This window comes from Phoca vitulina, unplaced genomic scaffold (assembly GCF_004348235.1).
Source record: "Phoca vitulina isolate PV1807 unplaced genomic scaffold, GSC_HSeal_1.0 scaffold12, whole genome shotgun sequence".
NCBI classification, from domain to species: Eukaryota; Metazoa; Chordata; class Mammalia; order Carnivora; family Phocidae; genus Phoca; species Phoca vitulina.
In genome coordinates this window covers 617,680-638,182 of record NW_022589715.1, presented here as the reverse complement: position 1 = coordinate 638,182, position 20,503 = coordinate 617,680, and the positions used below count along the sequence as shown (strand labels likewise).

General features: G+C 35.2%; 1 protein-coding gene across 8 annotated transcripts in view; it reads right to left on the bottom strand.

Annotated features, from left to right (window-relative positions):
- BIRC6 (baculoviral IAP repeat containing 6) overlaps positions 1-20,503 on the bottom strand; it is a 226,517-nt gene that overhangs the window by 65,653 nt on the left and 140,361 nt on the right. For all 8 annotated transcript variants that reach the window (XR_004300267.1, XM_032410257.1, XM_032410255.1 and 5 more), the window contains 11 exons: positions 19,724-19,980; positions 19,367-19,475; positions 16,708-16,929; positions 14,803-15,583; positions 13,113-13,256; positions 12,541-12,670; positions 7,672-7,803; positions 6,741-6,908; positions 5,358-5,531; positions 4,056-4,252; positions 2,309-2,609 (listed from right to left, as the gene is read on the bottom strand). Coding sequence is in view for 7 of the 8 variants with exons in the window: in XM_032410257.1 (XP_032266148.1) it covers positions 2,309-2,609; positions 4,056-4,252; positions 5,358-5,531; positions 6,741-6,908; positions 7,672-7,803; positions 12,541-12,670; positions 13,113-13,256; positions 14,803-15,583; positions 16,708-16,929; positions 19,367-19,475; positions 19,724-19,980 (2,615 nt within the window). In the remaining variant the exon portion in view is untranslated. The remainder of the gene's footprint in view (positions 1-2,308; positions 2,610-4,055; positions 4,253-5,357; positions 5,532-6,740; positions 6,909-7,671; positions 7,804-12,540; positions 12,671-13,112; positions 13,257-14,802; positions 15,584-16,707; positions 16,930-19,366; positions 19,476-19,723; positions 19,981-20,503) is intronic.

Sequence of the window (20,503 nt, the reverse complement as noted above, 5' to 3'; positions counted from 1 at the left end):
CTTGCCTTGGGAATAGTTTCTTTCCACCATGAACAAGTAATGAAAGAGTGAAACCATTTTATTTGGTCTGTGATACAGTTTGCTACTACATCTAGCTTTAGAAAGGAACGTTAAACACAAAAAACCCAAACCAAACCAAAATAAAAACCACCACTATATGAACGGTGGATGAGACAATGGATATCAGTATTATACTTTTTAATAAACATTCACTGTATATTCACTAAAAAAAGGGTGAAATGATATAAAGACAATTTTCTGCTTAGGGTTACACCTATCATTTTGTGATAGAGTACCAAAATAAAACGTATCTCTTTATCTACTTAAATTAAAAAAAATTCCTGATCTACTGAAATAGGTATATAGTTTATATATGAAACCAAACAACCAAGACTATTTATAGTATGTAATTTAATAAGTTATTAGAAAAACATTTAAAATAATGTCACCATTTTTTTAAAAGATTTTATTTATTTATTTGAGACATAGCAATAGAGTGTGCATACAAGCAGGGGGAGAGCGGCAGGCAGACGGAGAAGCAGGCACCCTGCTGAGCAGGGAGCCCAATGCGGGACTTGATTCCAGAACCCTGGAATCATGACCTGAGCCAAAGGCAGATGCTTAACTGACAGAGCTACCCAGGTGTCCCAATGTCACCATTTTTTAAGAATTCCATCAACATGAAAATTCAAAAGAAAAGAATGTGCTTTTTGTAAAATATGTACTTTGAATATTCAATAGCTTCAGAGTTATAGGATCCACAAATAAATTCACATAGTTTTATTAGATTAAATATACTTTGTAGTAAGGGTTTAACAGTATTCTAACTGGCACGTGACAGATTTCACCTCTAATCAAAACCATGTGATTTTAAAATTAAGAACAATTAATTTTCAGATGGAATGGTTATTAACTGAATAATCACAGGTAAACTGACTGAAAATCTACTTGCTAGGCTACCCTAAATTATGACTTTTCTTTTATGTTCCTTTATATTAAATAAAATTGCCAGCCCAGTGGAAACAATTGCCATAGTTTTTTTAAATTTTGTTTTATTATATGTTAATCACCATACATTACATCATTAGGTTTTGATGTAGTGTTCCATGATTCATTGTTTGCGTATAACACCCAGCGCTCCATTCAATACGTGCCCTCTTTAATACCCATCACCAGGCTAACCCATCCCCCACCCCCCTCCCCTCTAGAACCCTTAGTTTGTTTCTCAGAGTCCATAGTCTCTCATGGTTCATCTCCCCCTCCAATTCCCCCCTTCATTTTTTCCCTTCCTACTATCTTTTTTTATTATTATTCTGTAATATTATTATATTACAAAATAAATTATTATATAATGTTACTTTCCACATTCTGTTCTCTTTAGTCTAAACACTGCTTCCAGATTCACTTTCTTAAGAAAGATTATCATCATATCATGACTTGGTTCATACGTTTTAATAAATTTTCATTACTATTCAGAAAAAAATCTGAAGTTCTTTTTTTTTTAAAGATTTTTTTTTATTTATTGGACAGAGAGAGAAAGCACATGAGAGGGGGGAGGGTCAGAGGGAGAAACAGACTCCCCGCTGAGCGGGGAGCCCAACGCGGGACTCGATCCCGGGACTCCAGGATCATGACCTGAGCCGAAGGCAGTCGCCCAACCAACTGAGCCACCCAGGCGCTCTAAAATCTGAAGTTCTTAATAAGACTTTCCACAATCTGTTATCAATAATAGTTTTTAGAATGAGCTCTCAGTACTTTTTATGTAAATTTTCATCAGCTAACTTATCCTCTCTCATTTAATCTGAGCACACAAACACTGCTCAAATCATCTTCTTTCTAGCTCATCTCAGCCTATTTAAATAGACTATCCTTCAAGGCCCTACTAAAAGTTACTCTGCCACTTTACTCACATAGCTGGGTAGTAAGGAAACAGTCTCATACCCGTGAGCCTTCACAGTACTGTACTTCTCGCAAGTCTTCTGTAACTTGTTAAGTCTGTGCTTAGATGTACTGCTGTTGCTACTACTGGAGAACATCAGCTGCATGAGGGCAGGATCCAAATACCTGCTTCATTTTTGGCTGCCTCTGATGCCGTCCAGCAGTTTTGTAAACAATGAATACATTTTGAATGAAAAAGTAATGAAAATGAAGATTCTTTAGGGCTTGTTATATGTATCATTAGAATGAAACTACCAAGAACAAATGATCTAGTAGCTTTCCTGTGAAAGAAATCATGAATAATAAGCACTGATCTGAATAACTTTTACACAACCTATGTTAAATTTCATTAATAATTCTAAACACTTACTTCCTTCTCCATCATCCGTCACTCCCAATACCAGTCGCAGAAGGCACTGGGCGTGTTTTCTCTCTTTCAGTAGGACTTCAGCATAGCCCGGAAGACGAAGAAATAATCCGAAAGCAGCCAAAGAATGGGCAGGAATGGGAGACATGGTCTGTACTGCTGATTTGATAGGTGGAGGTTCAGCTGCAATGGTTTCTGGTGCTTCATAAACTAATTCCCCTGACTGTTCAATGGTCACCCATTCAAACTGATCACTATCTTTTGGCTTTTCCTGAGTGGTAGAAGTTACCACTGGAGCACTCACCTAAAAAAAAAGAAAATTTTTGCTTGGCTATTTGTGTGTTTCAACATTAGGTTCAAATTAAAGATGTGATTTTAAACGATCTCTTTCAAATACAGGAATAAAAGGACCAATAAAGGGACGTATTTTTAAAAAGCTTCCAAATCATCAGGAATTAAATTATATCATGAGTGTGGTGGTATCTGCCAAGTATCTCTACTTTAGATACACACATCCATACATTTATTTATAAATAAAGTTATTATTTTATCCTTTATAATTAGTTAAGAATCTGTAGACAGAGTCTTTGAGGCTATGTATCTTGTTTCTCCCCAAACTTTGATCAATTAGAATTAGCATTTTAAAAATCCTTGCCTAAAACAGTAATTATTACATTGGGTGTCAAACGGTGACTTTCCATCATTCCTTCTACATTTATTAGTTGGCCCTGAACTGTAAGTAAAAATGTTCCCTTCTTCTCCACCTATTTATTCATTCATTTCTTACTCTACATCAGTATGGAACTAGGGTCCCTGCAGATGGATCAGGGTGGATCCTAAATCCATGACAACTGTCTTCGATGTCTTTGACGAGAAAGATGGCCGTGTGAAAATACACGCAGAAATCTGACTGGTGGAGCTACAAGCCAATGAATGCCAAGTGCCAGCAACCACCAGTGGCTAAGAAGAGACAAGGATGGATTCTTCCCCACAGTCTGCACAGGGGCCATGGGTCTGGTGACAACCTGATTTCAGACTTAGAGCTTCCCTACACTGTAAAAGAATAAATTTCTGTTTTTTTAGGCCATTCAGTTTGTGGTCCTTTGTTGCAGCAGCCCTAGGAATCTAATATATATATATATATATATACTAAGTACATGAAATTACAGGGAATAATTCCCCTACTTCATTCAATAAACATAAAGTGCTTTGTAATTACAACTTTCCATGAGCCATACTCCCTCCACATTAATAAAAGAGCACTGAAAATACATACATCCATAATAGCAAAATTAATTAACAGTAAAGAGGTCAAAGCAGTACGTTTTTAAAGCTACCTGAAATAGAAATGGTACCTAAAACAGGAAAAACAGTTAAACAAAAAGACAGTGCATTTGGATAGCAGTATACACTACCATCTTACTCTCCCATTTCCAGTAATATCCATAATTAATATGCCCGAAGAAGCACAGAAATAAAAATGCTACAGTGTGACGACCATAAAATCAAGGTAAATGCTGCAGCATAATGAGTTTGGCAAATGTGCTCGGCCGTGAGCATTTTTTTGGTACCAACTAATTCTCACAAAGCTCTGTACAGGCTGACCTTTGAAATTATATGATGCTCAAGGAGTGTAAGGGAAAGGGTACTCCCAAAAGGTTAACACAAGTGAGTTTTTTTAAAAAAGCAATAAAAGAGAACAAAGGGCTTTGCCATGGAATGATATATTCAATTAGGAATCTTATCTTACTTGTTGAATTACTTCTGGATATAGCATGGGTAGTCTTTCTGCAATAAGAGCCAGTCCACCCATTCCTGCAAAAACTTGTAATGGTGACTGAATGGGACAGGTTTCAAGTAAAGATTCATCCAATATCCCATCCATACATTCATCACTTGGAGTGAGAGCCTCATCTTCTGGACAGCTACCAAGTAAGTCTCCATGATCTAGAACAATAAATTACAAATAACAGGTGAGAAAGGGTCTCTTTTTATTATAATCTTTCATTTACAAAGCAGATCTTATTGTCACCTCTCTACTCCACAAAAGAGCATAAATATCTTAGGTTATTCAGATAAAGCTTTAAGGCTAGATGCTACAGTAATTTTTAAATCATTTCTGATGTTGCCTCTCAAAGTCCTGCTACTCAAAGTATAGTCATTGGCATATGAGCACTGGCATCATCTAAGAGCTTCTGAAATGTAGAATCTCAGGTCCCACCCCTGACCTACTGAATAAGAATCTGCATTTTAACAGTGTTCTATAGGTAATTTATAAGCATATTTTTTAAGTTTGAGAAGCATTGTCCTATTTCTAAATTATAATGTATGTAAAAATAAGTAAGTCTGCAGAGAAAGCAAATACTAACATATGTACATCATGTTCTGAAGTATCCAATTAGGAAAAACTGAATACCAACAAAGACTTCTCATACTGAGAACTAAAAATTACACCATACTGGGTGCCTGGGTGGCTCAGTCATTAAGCGTCTGCCTTCGGCTCAGTTCATGATCCCAGGGTCCTGGGATCGAGCCCCACATCGGGCTCCCTGCTCTGCGGGAAGCCTGCTTCTCCCTCTCCCACTCCCCCTGCTTGTGTTCCTGCTCTCGCTATCTCTCTCTGTGTGTCAAATAAATAAATAAAATATTAAAAAAAAAAATTACACCATATTGATTTAACTTTGAATCACTCACCAAAGAAAACCAAAAGGTTAGTATGTTTACACTTAACTAGATTCTATAACCACTAGAAAACCCCCGAATAATCCTCCTGAAAACCGAGCAAAGGAAATATTCTAAAATTTACTAAAGAATGCAAAAGGCTAACAATAAAGCATATGTGTTCATAAAATAAGTGATGCTGTAAGAGAAATTAAGATTAATTTCTAGTGAAAACAAGAGCAATTTTTTATATCTATAAATAATTCCATCACGAAGAAAAATACTTTGTTAGCTTGATATAATAAAAACAAAGTAAATTAAGTCATCAGCTACAGAAATCCCTAGTTCTTGGATCATGGACTGTAATTTTAAAGGAATATCACATACATACCTTTTTCAGGGTGTAACCTTTTAAAAGAGTCTGTTTTTGACAGACTTGGGTCTGTGATAACTCTAGATCCCAATTTAACAGTCAGGTCTATTGAACGGTAACCTTGAGGAAGTTTTCGGTCATAAAGGAGAGTTAAGAGCTGGGCAAGCGTCATTTCTGCGGGCAATGGCTGGCCTAAAAATGACATAACTAAGTTAAATCTAGAATCCAAGAGGGAGACATTTACTTGGTTTGATTTAGTCAGTTACTGTTTTTACTGAACTGCACCTTAAGCTTCTGATTCTGACACTAATTTAAAAATTTTAAATCAGCACATGGAGTTTACAGAAATCTATTTCTGATACATGTGAACAATATTGTCTATACAAAGTATTAGTTACTAACCAAATCCCACCAAGAACTTCTGAGCCATAGCAAGAAACAAAGAAACAGACATTCCTACAAATCTGGGGTTGGCAAAATCTTTTCCCTAAAAGGCCAGATAATAAATATTTTAAGCTATGAAGACTCTATGGTCTCGGCTGCAACTACTAACTCTACCACTGTGGCATGAAAACAGCTATGGACGATACACAAATAAATGGGCATAGCTGTATTTCAATAAAGCCTTTTTAGAGATAGAGGGGAGCCTGGGTGGCTCAGTTGGTTAAGCGTCTGACTCTGGATTTCAGCTCGGGTCATGATCGTAGGGTCGTGGGATTGAGCCCCACATCAGGCTCCACTCAACACCAAGTCAGCTTGAGATTTTCTCTCCCTCTGCCCCTCCCCCTGCTTGAGCTCTCTCTCTCTCTCTAAAATAAATAAAATCTTAAAAAAAAAATAATGAACTTTAAAAAATATTTTTTTAATAGAGAGGGATTCAGTCTACTGGCCATACATTGTTGATCTCTGCTATAAATCAATAACATAAAGCTAAGAAGGAAAATCCTTTCAAAGTTAGTTGGCAATTTGATTATAACAATATGGCACAAAAATGGAGATAAATTGGGTATCACCTTGACCAATGGAAAGTATACTCGTCAAAGAATATGTATCACCTACGGAGAAAATATTGCTTAACTATCAGTGGTATGGCAAAGAATTCCACTACTATAACCAGTTCTTCAAAATCTGCCTCACACTGCTTCCTATACAACTTGTTATGAACTCTTTGAAACATTAGTGATTTTATAGCACATTGACAGCAAAATTTAGGAAACCAGTAAGCTGTAAATATGCAACATTATAATGTTAAAAAGGATATGTAGAAGGTTACTCCTTTTCTCATTTTTTTTTTTAGAGGGAACTGTATGTTTATCTCATCACAAGCACTTGATTAAACAGGAATCTGGTAATTACATGTCTTCAAAATTTTTTCTTATTTTTAAATATTGTGAACATTACCTGCCAAGAGTTTGTGGAACAGGTGAAACACTGGGACAGTAATTATTTTGTTGGCAGTCTCTGCTCCTGAAGAAGCACTCCCTATTTTATCAGGCATTGTCCTCCCTCTCCTGGATGGCGGACGAGGTGGTGTAGCTGACACAGCCCGTTTAGACTGGGATTTCAGCCCTAAAAGAATCAGGAAGATTCTATAGATAGCCAACACACTAATGAAATAAAAGGGCATTTCTACAATATTTTTAAAATGCATCACATTCCTAGCTAATGCCAAAAGACAGAAATATTTCTTCTGATTTTTATCTCCCAATTTTATTTGCCCTTCATGACACACCATGAATTTTGGTTTCACGTTTTAACTATTTTCAAGAGAGTAAAAAACAATGCTAAATTCTACTGTCTCTGAGATAGAGATGACTGCCCATTTACTAGAAAGTATTTTTGTGTATGTGCAGGAAATCTCACAATTCTTCTCTGAAATAGAATAAATTCCACCAATACAGAGATCTCCTATTTGAGGAGTAAAGTAATACAGACGAAACCTTCTTCTTTGAACTAAAATCATCTCACTTATGTTACAGAAAATATCCTCCAAATTGATCAGTTATCTTGACCATTTTGTCTTCATCTTCTGACAGTACTGAGTACAATTCTCTGTACATTGTCAAGCTTAAATGGAGTACCTAAACAATTCACAAATGTTCAGTATCTGATGAACTATATTAAGTTTTGGATATAAAATAAGTGTAATAATTACACTGCCAACGAGTAACAGATTTCAGGTGCAATGTTTTTACAGCCAGTATTAAAACATCATTACAAGTCAGCTTTCTGCATTAATACTTTTTATTACATGACGTTCCTATAAATATGTATTGTCATATTTAAAAAAAAACTCAAACAAAATCAACATTATAAAAAACAGAAAGCATACCTGAAGCAACAACAACACTGTAATTGTCCTGAAATCCATTTTCTGCCTTAACTTTTTCTTTCTCTTCATGGTTTTTCTTTTCTTTGTCATCTTTCTGTTCACTAATTAGTTTAGCAGTGATACTTGGTGTATCTGTAAGAAAATATTACCTAAAATACACTGCTTTTCAAAGTCATTAAGAAGGAAGCTACAAAGGTTTCAAAACAAAGATTACACAAGACATTATCACTAATACGGACGGAATGTAAATGCATTTAGAAGAAACTGATGAGGTAAAGCCTAACAGTCAATCCTTGCTGGTATCAACGTAATGGAATCACCACTGTTCATAAGCCAAGATACTTAAATTCCCATCTCTAGAAAACATTACAAATTACAGTGGTATTACCTCAAGGCAAGGAGAAACTATTACCAAATTTCCTTTATTTTAGGCACAGTTCAATGTGCCTGCCACCAACATGTAATTTTGTCTTCACAACATGCGCATCAAGAAAGAATATTATTCTCAAAATAAGGAAACAGGCTTTAGCAAGGTTACTGATCTAACCTATTAATGGCAAATATGGAATTCAAGCTCAGGACTCATCCTAAAGCATTATATTAGACTCCTTATTTTATAAACAGAAGTAGAAAGGAACACATTTCGGTAATGAAGATTTGTTTTGCTATTTTTAACATAGGAAACTTAGATACTTTAAAAACAAATACTAATAAGGACTTTAATAAGATAAACTCTTTGAATTAATGTTTTCTTTCATTACTTTGGAATATGGCATGGTATTAAAAATCATGTAATAGGGGTGCCTGGGTGGCTCAGTCATTAAGCGTCTGCCTTCGGCTCGGGTCATGATCTCAGGGTCCTGGGATCGAGCCCTGCATCGGGCTCCCTGCTCCGTGGGGGGCCTGCTTCTCCCTCTCCCACTCCCCAGCTTGCGTTCCCTCTCTCGCTGTGTCTCTCCCTGTCAAATAAATAAATAAAATCTTTAAAAAAAAGTTATGTTTTGTATTATTTCCTACTCTTTAGCTATCTTTGAATGTGTGAAAAGATCCCTGTGATCTCAATTTCTGGAGTTCACTCCTAACTGCAGACTGCCTTTAGAGAGTTCCATTTTTTTGTGAAATTTAAAAATTCTGTAAATACTATAAACAATAAATTCTTGACTCTGGGTTTGCAACAATACATTAACTTTCTTCCAAAAACAACCAAGCAACCCCAAATGTCAAAACAGTTACAGAAGTCAGAATGAAATACTTGAATAATAAAAAATTCACACAATTAATTCACAGTATTCATAGTATTTTCAGGAAAACCAGTAAAGATCATTATTAGGTGCTAAGAACTTAACATAATGTTATCCTAGCAAATGCCAAATACTTAAAAATACCACTAAGAAAAATTTTCTCAACGTTGTTTACATTGTTCTAGTTTGGATTACCACTTCTGGTCAAGATAAAATAACAAAAACCAGATTTACTCTCCTACATGAAATAACTAAAAACTAGGAAAGTACATTAAATAGTTTTCCGACAATGGCCATTAGGAAGACAGGAGAGGGATGCCTGCATGAGTGAAAGCTAATGAGGCGAGCCCTAGGACTTCTACAGCTGATTGCCTAGAGTTTCCCAGGCCACAGACTGGTACAACTCAGGAGTCACCCAAGGTGGGGACAGGGACTGGGAACCCAGGAAGACAAAAGCAGCTGGCTGCAGTTTTTAGGTCACATTGCCAGGGAGGAGAGATCTGCAGAGAGAGAGCTCCAGAGACCTAGTGTCTCTGAGCATTTTATATGAGGAAATCACCAAAGGCCAAGGAAAGTACTTCTCAAAAGTAACAAGGGGACCAACCCCAGGGTCTAAAATAAGGGCTGTAATGTGTGGTGTTCCCAATGCCTACTGAATTCCTAACAGAGTTCTCAGAAGGGTATTACCTCATTAGTGAGGCCAAAGTAGCCCTAAACCTTCATTTTCAAATGTGGTACCCTACTTCTATTCCAATATAGCACCTTTTAAAAATTAAATTCATTAAAAATTTAGTTCCTTAGTCTCACCAAACACATTTCATGTGCTTGAGAGCTACTGTACTAGACAGTGTAAGTTTATAAAAAAAACTTCCATCATCACAATAAGTTCTGCTCTAGATTAAAAGCAGCTCTTGTCTACCTAATAAAACTTAAAAGTCGGCTCTAAAAGCAACAATGTTTTCAGTTACTATAACTTTAACCCAAAACAAAATAAAAAATATCTATTAAAATACAAAAATATCGAGCACCCAAAAGAAGTAAAAAAAAAGAAATCACATTGCCTGGCATCCAATAAAATTTTCTAGGCAAATAGGGGCGCCTGGGTGGCTCACTCATTAAGCGTCTGCCTTTGGCTCAGGTCATGATCGCGGGGTCCAGGGATCGAGCCCCGCATCAGGCTCCCTGCTCAGCGGGAAGCCTGCTTCTCCCTCTCCCACTCCCCCTGCTTGTGTTCCCTCTCTTGCTGTCTGTCAAATAAAATCTTAAAAAAAATTTTTTTTTCTAGGCAAATAAAAAAGCAGTAATATACAATCCATAATAAGGAAAAAATAATCAATATAAACAGACCAGTGTGTTTAAGATGATAGAGGAAAGCTTATACACTTTAGATAAGGACAAGGAGATTATATAAAGAGAGGGGGGAAGAGTTGGGGGAAAAAATGAACAGAGCTTCAGTGAGCTGTGAAACAACTTCAAGAGGCCTAATAAAAATGTGTAACTGGAATTACCCAAAGAGAGGAGAAAAACAGGGAGAAAGAAAATATTTGAGACAATATTTACAAAAAAAAATTTAAATTTTTAAAAAAATTCCAAATTTGATGAAATCTATAAACCCAGAGCCAAGAAAGTCAACAAACCTGCATCCCCCCCAAAAAAACTACAAGGCATATAACAATCAAACTGCTTAAAAGCAGTGAGAGAAATCTGTAAAAGCAAAAATACTGACACACGACTTTTATTATTTGAAAGCAATGTAGTGAAAAGCTATAGGAAGTGGATAAAATTATTAAGTAATTTTGGATTACTTGTTTTTGTTTTTATATTGATAAAATATAGACACACATGTAAATATATCATCAAATATGGCTAAAGATCATAAACATGCCTTAAAAGACCAAAACACTGCTAAATAAAGGTTAAATTCAGCACTTGGAAACTTCTGGTGTTTGCTCAGGATGACTCTGTCGGACTTTTTACTAAGAGTAGTATTCTTAAAAAGCAATCTATTTTTTAAATATGTAGGTAATAAAGGGAACTATTCCTTATTTTTTTTTTTTAAAGGTTTGAGAGAGAGAATGAGAGAGAGAGAGAGCATGAGAGGGGGGAGGGTCAGAGGGAGAAGCAGACTCCCTGCTGAGCAGGGAGTCCGATGCAGGACTTGTTCCCGGGACTCCAGGATCATGACCTGAGCCGAAGGCAGTCGCTTAACCAACTGAGCCACCCAGATGCCCTATCTTTATTCTTAATAATTATTTTGTAATAATGTCTATTACTTCTCTACGATCAAGTTAAATGTAAAAAATCACAATAACTGAACTTTAGTACTCTTCCCCACTTGTCCTTCTTTCATTTAATTAATTCATTATTCATTTTTTTTTTTCACCATGTAGAAGGAACAATTTCAAGGCTATGACAGAAAAAAGTCTGTAAAATCAAACTTTCAAAAAAGTTTAGCTGTAACAGGATAAGGCAGACATTTTCAAATAAGAACAAATGTTATGTATGCACTTATAATAGTATTCTAACATTTTATCCTATAACTTGTAACAAGAATCAGAGTATTACATACACACTTGGGTTAGATGCAGTGACTAAAGCCAAAAAAGATTCTTTTCTACCTTATTTTCTCATAGCGATCACATCCATGCACATGGTTTAACCTACTACCTATGTATGGTGACAACCTCGAAATCTCTTCAATCCAGTTTTTTATTCTAAGCTTAGATTTCTATTTCCCATTGATAAATAGACATAAGTTTTTTTCTGAGATACTCCTAACTTCCTTTAGTTGTAAAGTATCCCCTTAAAATGCATACAGATAGAAACATACTTACTTACATTTGTATTAGAATGCAAACATTCTTAAATTTCATTTATTTTTTAATCTGACAACATACATAAGATCATAATACTCTGAGGGGCAGAGTGTGTGTCTTGCTTTCTCTTATACCTCAGGGCTGATTACTGTGCTTAGACATAGAAGATGCTCAATCAATTCAACACTGATTTCATTCACAGGATTTCTGAGAGGCAATAAAATCAAACTTTCTACAGTGGATTTGCATTCTGCCATCAAAAACTGTTTTTATTTTAATAACCTGTATGCTGTTCAAAGGCATCATCTTCATCTTAGAATATAGGCAAGAACCTAAGGGAAAATTTCTCTCTGCTTTTTTCACTATTATAAACAATAAGGTCACCAATCTGATCTACTTCATTCTTCTCTCTTGACCATTTCGTCCTGAGAGCTAGTAAACGTTTATTAGAGTCCTGCCATCCCAACTAATGGCCTGCAAATCATCTATTATAAGACAGCCAGATGGTTTGTGAGAAAATCCCATCAACAGCTTCCCAAGGCTTGTCAACATTTCCAACTGTCCATTCTGTCATTACCTCACATAACACACATGACACCAAAAGAACTACAGGTGCTAGAATGTATTGTCCATTTTGTCCCCTTCATCAGCTTCTTACTCATGCTTCAAAATGCAAAGACATATTGACCTTTTCTATTCATTAAATAGTTGCTGAGTGAGTAGATGCAGTAAAATAAAGTTACAAAAAATAACAAAATTCTATATAATCCAACAGAAAGTCAAAGACAAATTAATACTTAAATCTGACTTGCCTGACACTCTGTCAAGAACTTCTGACAATGTTGTTGAGACTGGTAAATGAAGTGTTCGGAACTTATGGCCTGCTCCGTACATTGGATGCTGGATGACATGGCTTGTGGCATTAATTCTACCTTTATACAGCTGAAAATTCAAAAGAAATCAAGAAGTGATTTTTTTGATACATGTATCATTATAAAACAATTTCAAAAGCATAAAAGAATAAAAAATTTTAAATGCACACAAAATATGAAAGGTTTATTTTGTATGTATTTTAAAATACGGTGCATTTGCCATTTGATTTGTTGGTCAACTTTTGTATTAGCACCACTGTACCTAATAATCAGTCACTTTTTCCCCCAACCAAATTATACTTTTCATGGTAGGGTATAATTAGGCTACTCATCACAAGGAGGGTTATCCAAAAGAGATTTTTAAGTCCTATCATTGAGTATAGAGGTTATTCTAGTTTGTTTGTTATGTAAGAAATTAAGATGTAGAGGTGACTCCAGGTTCTGATATGAAATTATGAAATGTCTTTGCACACAGCTAATTATTAAGATTTATTTAACTGTTAAATACTCACTGGACAAGGAGACTGAAGAAACATTGTCACTTTCTCATCTTCCAGCATCAATTGCAAAAATAATCTACGTATAAACCCCGAAATGTTCCCTGATGTTGGAAGGTTCCCTCTTTGAGGAGATGTCTGAAAGAGTTCACAGAGAACCTGGCAAGTAAAGAGATTTAAAAAGTTAAGTGCACTATTTACCTGCAGCTTTGTACTTTAAAGAATAAAAAAGACTATCCCCACAGAAAATTCCTGTGAATAAGAGAAATTACTACTACAGGGTTTTCACATAATAAATACCTAGCATAACCAAGTTACTTTTAACTTTAGTCAATATCAATGTTGTTACAATGCAATAAAAATTACGGAAAAAAGGGTATTAGAAATATAACATAAAGCCTTATTAAGAAGCTGAGAGATGAAAATTAAGCCAGAAAGCAACAAGTCACAAAGTTTTCATGCTACCCAGAGGCACAAGCCAAATTTTCAAATACTCCTGTCCTTGGTTAAAACTGATAATTTAACCATTTCCTTTTAATTAGGCACATTAAGCAGATATAGTTTCACAATAATTACTTTTGACAGTAAAGTATCTTGTTATTCTTCTCAATGAAGTTAAATCAGTATTTTTTGAAAATTATTATAACTATCCTTCTAAATATTAATAGTCAGCCCTGAATAAGCACTCCAAATCATGGAGCAAAAAAAAAAGAAGCTGATTCCTATTTACTGGTGCCTACCAGATATCAGACAGGCTCTATGCTAGTTACCTTATATACATTATGGTTTTTAATGGTCTCAAAAACAATCTTTGAGGCAGGTATTACCATTCCCATTTTATAGGCTAAACAACCTGATGAAAGTCAAAACAGCTAGAAAGGAGTGGAATCTGGCAAAAATCAACTAGAATTCTTCTTGAAATAATTCTAGCTTTCAAGATTTTGGCCCCATGGACTTACTACAATAAAATCATCTCTTACATTTTTAATGTGTTTTGTCAAGAGTCTCCTATCTGAAAACTATCCTAATGTCTGCTTCATTAGAAGCAAACCAAGAGTTGTAGCAATCCAGTTACAACAAAACACAAAGCCTCACTACAGATGAGATGCTCAATGACCACCTTCAAGTGGTCAATCCTCTTTCAGAAGCTGAAGTGCTGTTCTTCTGGGCTTGTTCTTTTTATTGGATTGGGGGGGTTTTGAGTTTAAAAGGAGGAATGTATCAATTACAGCTAGAATCACCATTAATTTGCCCATTATTTCATCAAAAGGAATATGTGACACTTGAGAGGAGGAGGGAGCAGATATCATCAATACTTTAAGTATGGTTTAAATTCAGATCCTTTATGGGCGCCTGGGTGGCTCAGTTGGTTAGGCGACTGCCTTCGGCTCAGGTCATGATCCTGGGGTCCTGGGATCGAGCCCCGCATTGGGCTCCCTGCTTGGCTGGAAGCCTGCTTCTCCCTCTCCCACTCCCCCTGCTTGTGTTCCCCCTCACGCTCTCTCTCTCTCTGTGTGTGTCAATTAAATAAATAAATAAAATCTTTAATAAATAAATAAATAAATTCAGATCCTTTAATGCACCGGATCCCAAACTACATCATCACCTGTAACACATACCCCTTTCTCAACTAATTTCATTAGTGTTATTTAACAGTGTATTAAAATAAGATGCCTAAAACATAAGCCAATTTTTCTAATCTTACCTGGGCCATCAGTTTTTGATTATTAGGGTGGCATGAAATGCACTGCAGAAAGAACGCAACAGTCGCATTCTCAATTGCTGTCCTCTGTTGAGTAGTCAATCCTGTTGGAGCAGCTGAAGAAAGAGAGGCTGATCTTGCACTAGTCTGTTGGGCACCTAAATTATGTCCTCCAGAAGCGGATCCAGAGTGACACAATAAAAACAGAAGTGCTGTCCACAGTGGATTGACTTCAGACCCACCGAGCCAGTCTTTCATAACATGGCTACTGCCAACTTCTGTCAAAAACCTAAGAATAGGAGCAACCAGGTCTGCTGTGATAGGCATCTTATTACATTGCTGTGCAACATGATGCCGCCTGAGCTTGTCCTGAGAAATATCTATTGACTGAGCAATGTTTTCTGAGTAAGAAATGTGACTAAAGCAAAAACTAGCCAGACTCCTCACAAGAAGAGAAGGCAAACCTGAGTCCAATAATTGTTTGATAGCTTCTGGAGATTGAGAAGAGGACGCAAGGGTCGCCAAATGTGATTCAGTTAGTGCAAGAGGTGCTTGTGCATTTTTAGAGTCATCTGTTAAGGATGAAGTAAGATCTTGCTTTTTGCTATCATCAGTCATGGACAGTCTGTGATGACACTGCACTGGAGGAGGGGTAATTCCCATCCAGCCCATGAGCAAAGAAAAATAATTTGGATGTATATGACACATGGAGCAAAGTAGACTGTCAACAGCTTTCTTCAAAACCATATTGCAGGGAAGAGACATGGACCAATTAAAAAGTAACCTAGGAGAATAAAAGATGCCAGGTTAACATTATGTATGTATCTTTAGAAAGACCTCACTGTTTCTAATACTTCTATTAGAAATCAACCAATACTCTATAAAATTATAAAATCTGTAAGATTATACATTTTATTTGACAAAACAATATTTTGTCAATTGATTCCAGGAAGACTGCTTGTGATATATATTATTTAAGTATTCAGGTAGACAAAGTTATATTAGACCTGTAAAATGAGTACAGAAAATCAAGAGATCTGTATTAAAATGGATCTACCATTCTCTGTGACCTCAAAAAAAGTCACATAAAGAAACACTGAAAAATTATACAAAAGAAACATTTAGATTGAATTTGACATGACTGATGGCTTAAAATTCACGTTTGCAAATCAGAAGCTATTAGGGAGTTTCACTAATAAGTCATGGGTTATGCCAACCAAGAAGGCCAAATATGAAAATGACAGACTGAAGGACAAAAGGCCAATCTTTTAAGAGTCATGGAACGCCTCAGAAATAAGTATGATATTCTCTCACAGACTTAGCAATTATCAGGCAGTAAGTTCAGCAAAGCCTTAGCTGAGGGGAACAACTGTATCAGATATCCAGAAAGTAGCAAAAACAACTAAGCATAAAAACTCTCCAAAGTAGTAACTCTTTCAAAATTTCTAGCTATACTTTTTCTCCCTAGTTGTACATTAAAGATAAAAAAAAATCTGGTGGGGTGGGGGCTGGGTGGCTCAGTCAGTTAAGTGTCTGACACTTGATCTCAGCTCAGGTTTTGATCTCAAGGTCATGAGTTCAAGCCCCGCACTGGGCTCCACGCTGGGCATGGAGCCTATTAAAAAAAAATTCTGGTGGGTGAATTTGCAAAAAAGAATAAACACTACGAACTGGAGGAACACATACATTAAACACTCTGATTTTAGGTGGGAAAAGCACGCAATGACATGAATATAAATTAATCAAATTTGTGTGACACCTATTTCAAAATTACACCTGACTAAATTTAACTACTACTTTCAAAGTATTATTATTATCCAAATAGGCATATAAAATGCTGTTTCATCAAGTGAAAACCTATAAAGATCTAGTACTGGGGAAAAAAAGGATTTCAAAAATCGTACTTACTCAAAGAGCTCTCGGTCCAGCAGCGCTGGTAAATCATACTCTACAAGCAGTTCGTAACTATGCCACAGAATTGCTGCCACACAGTGAAGATGAGAAGGAGATGGCATGAGAAGACCATACTCTACTGCTGAAGAGTTAGGGCACATGTAGCTCATCCTGCCACTTCTCCTCATAGCAGCCACTCTTGCAGAATCACTGACCCATTTTAACAAGGCCTGGATTCTTAAAAGAAAACGAATTCAAATAACCAATTATACCACAACTGACATTTAATATGGATAAATATCACCATTACATGTAAGCAACATATATATGAGAATAACGTATTGTTTTTGGTAAATTTAATCTAAAATAGGAAGAAAAAGGAATTTATATAAGCAGAAAGAATATAGTAGTTCTAGTTTTCCCATAACCTTACTAATCTTAACTGACGAAACTGTTTGAAATAACGTAACTATAATTTTGCAAATAAACATTAACTTCTTAACTCGTTTATTTAAAAGAAAAAAAAAAAACTATCACTATCTGAAATTACAGGATACAAAGCTTAACAAATTCACTGTCTGTAAATTTTATCTTGTAACAAATCCACACAACCTAGAGCAGTAATCTGGTGCTAATTCTTCATTGTGCAGAACCTCATGCAATATAGCACGTGTCACACCTCTGGTCCCCAACCATTAAATACTAGTAGCAGTCACCCACCCCCTTTCACGCTGAAAACAGAATATAGCCCCAAAATATATACCTTTTTTCAAGTGCTACCCTACCCTCAATACCCTGGAGCAGGGCGCTACTGACTGAGAACAAGACTTTTTAAACCAATAAGGCTTTGGAGTTTATATAAAATACAGAAAATGGGATAAGATTTATAATTGAGTTCTTAAAACATGGTATTTATATTTTTGTTTGCTTTCACATTTCTAGATCGTAAGATTCTTTGTTTCACGGTAAAAGAAATGGGGGTACGAAGGTATATAAATCTACTTAATCCTCCTCTCTGCCCTGAAGGACAAGACCCTTTAAATTTCATATGACAGGAAATTAAGAGAAGTCAGAAAAAGAGAAGAGAGATGAGGAAATTATGGAGTGGTAAGATTTTCTCAGTCCACAGAAGCCAACCATCTTGTTATTATGTGAGTTCTAAGACAGTTATGTTTTAAAAAGTATTATGCAGTAAAAACAACTTTGTTTAGGGTAATTTTCTTATGATAAAAACCATAAAACTACTAAAGAATCAAATAATTTTAAGAGATTTTAAGAAAACTGTTCCAGAAAAATATTTAAAACTCATTTTTTATATTCTTTTTAACCCTATTAACCATTAGGATTCAAACTTGGCAAAAATTTTTTATCAAAAAATATTTTTAAAAAAATTCCAACCTATTTTTAAATATAATAAAAATATAACTCATGTAAAGGAAGAAGCTTAATGGAAGTCAGCTTATTTAATATTTTGAAGTTATCATGCTGAAAATAAATTTACTTGGTTAAATGTCATTTAAACATTTTTAATCAGAAAATATGAAAGCAACTAGCCTACAATAAGTAAAAGCCATTACATTATCAGTGGTTAAAGTATCAATATTTACCAGGCACCTTCCATGTCTGACACTCTACTATATACTCCCAAGTCTGACCTATGTAAATCTTCCCTTGTGAATGACAGTATCCTGTCTCCTCAAACCAAGATAAAAGCTGGATTCAATGAACTTGTTCGACACTCTAGTGTCTGGCACAGTGCCAGGCATATAGCAGCTACTCAGTAAATACTTATGAGTTAAGTACCCACAAAAATTAATAATTTGTTAATTTATAAACAAATTAATAAAATATCAAATGATTTTCTCAAATATTAATCAAAATATTAAAGGATAACATAACTCAGAAAACAAAAGACTGTTTATAGAGTTACATACTCTATAAATGTTCTTCTGATATAAATGATATATATAAAACAAGAGAATGCCAAGTCATCACTCAAAAATTTACCAATAAAAACATGTTTCAAAAATACTTGGCATTCTTACCAATTTGGAGGTTGAAGACATCAAGGAAGAACTACATTAGTAAAACTCATCTAAAAATTACCTTTATAAAACATCACTAAATATCTAGGTGAAATGTTCAGATGTTATTTACTGATAGCGTTTCACTTTGTGGTAGGAAAGAGAAAAAAGGTAGAGAGTTTACTGAAAAGCTGTCAATGAATATTATAAATAATAAGTAATCAAAACAAACACTATTATCATTGTCAAAATAGTCTATGTACCTAATATGGACACAATAGTCCTATATTCAGAAACAGTTAGTAAATACTACCTTAGATAGTATGATTATGAGACCATTACAATTTATAAAGATCTCATCACAACACGGTTCGTGTAAAAATATGTAATATTTTATTCCATTCCAATCAAAAATATTGATTAAAAATTCTATTTGAGTTCAAATTTGCTTAAAATAGGTCCAAATATATAAAAATTTATGTTAAATGTTCCTCTAACAGTTGTATCATGTAAAGCATACAGGTAAATATGCAATATAATCAACAGCCTTAGCTTTTATGAAACACTCTAAGGAGAAAGTATGACAAGTAACATTCACTACCATGTGACTGTGTGTATGTGTGTACTTAAAAAACAAGATCAACATATACCTGTCTTTTGTTCCAGGATCCTGAGTTGTTCCAAGCTGGTAAAGAATATCTATCGTAGAATCAGAAGAGAGTCCATTCAGTCTTCCAAAAAGTAAAGGGCTGTTCAAATCTTGCAATAAAGAACCAAAAGAAAGTTTGCTCAATTAGCAAATGGGATAAAATTTGCTCAATTTAATTTTAAATTAATTAAAAATAATTCTTCTATAAATTACAACAAAAATAACAAACCAACCCCTAAAACATTGAAGCCATAATGGAAATTAATTTCAGAAACAGGTTTAGTCATAGAGATCACGTAATTCAACTGTCATTATTTTGCAGATAGGTAAAACTTAAACTATCAAAGTTAACTGTCACCTGTAGGATCACTGCCTGATGCTGCACAGTTTCTCAGAAGAATGTCTATAAGCTTCAGGCCAATTCTAGTGGACTGCAGTCCTATCTTCACAAGCACAACCTCAATGTTGGGTGAGTGCATTCCACAGTATGGGGACATCAGTAGGGCAGCACAGGTCTGCAGCAGGTTAGCAGTAGGTGCAGCTGCACTGGCCATCACTCCTTCCAGATCACTGATGTGAGTGAGGCAATGATGCAATAACCGTAACCATCCGATACTGAAATATACAACACAAAATGGTTTATGTGGTAAATTTAAGTAGCTCAAATTACTTCTGGGGTAAAACAAAACAGATCAGCATGTTGTTTCATAAACAACACCGATCTGTTTAAGAAAAAAAGATGCTGGAAGATCAGTAAGGAATTAAACACAGTAAGTTTCCTCCATAACAGAACAAATAATACTTAACCACTAATCGCGTTTAGGAACTACACGATTAGTCAGAAACATATACATATATTTATATGTTTAAATATAAACTGCATAAAATTATAGCTGTGCAAAACTATAAAGTCTTGGCAGCTTGAGAATAAAACAAAAACCCTAAATTTTCTTACCAGGCAAAACTTTTAACAGAACCAGTCTATAATATTATCAACTATCAAACTTTACCAAATGAAAGTGAATTAAAGGATATATTCAGGTCTTGGTTTACTTGGTCAATCTGTATGATTCCAATCTAACCCTTCTAGTAATTGGCATTTAGGAATTACCATATTAAGACTAGGTCTCTGTCCATA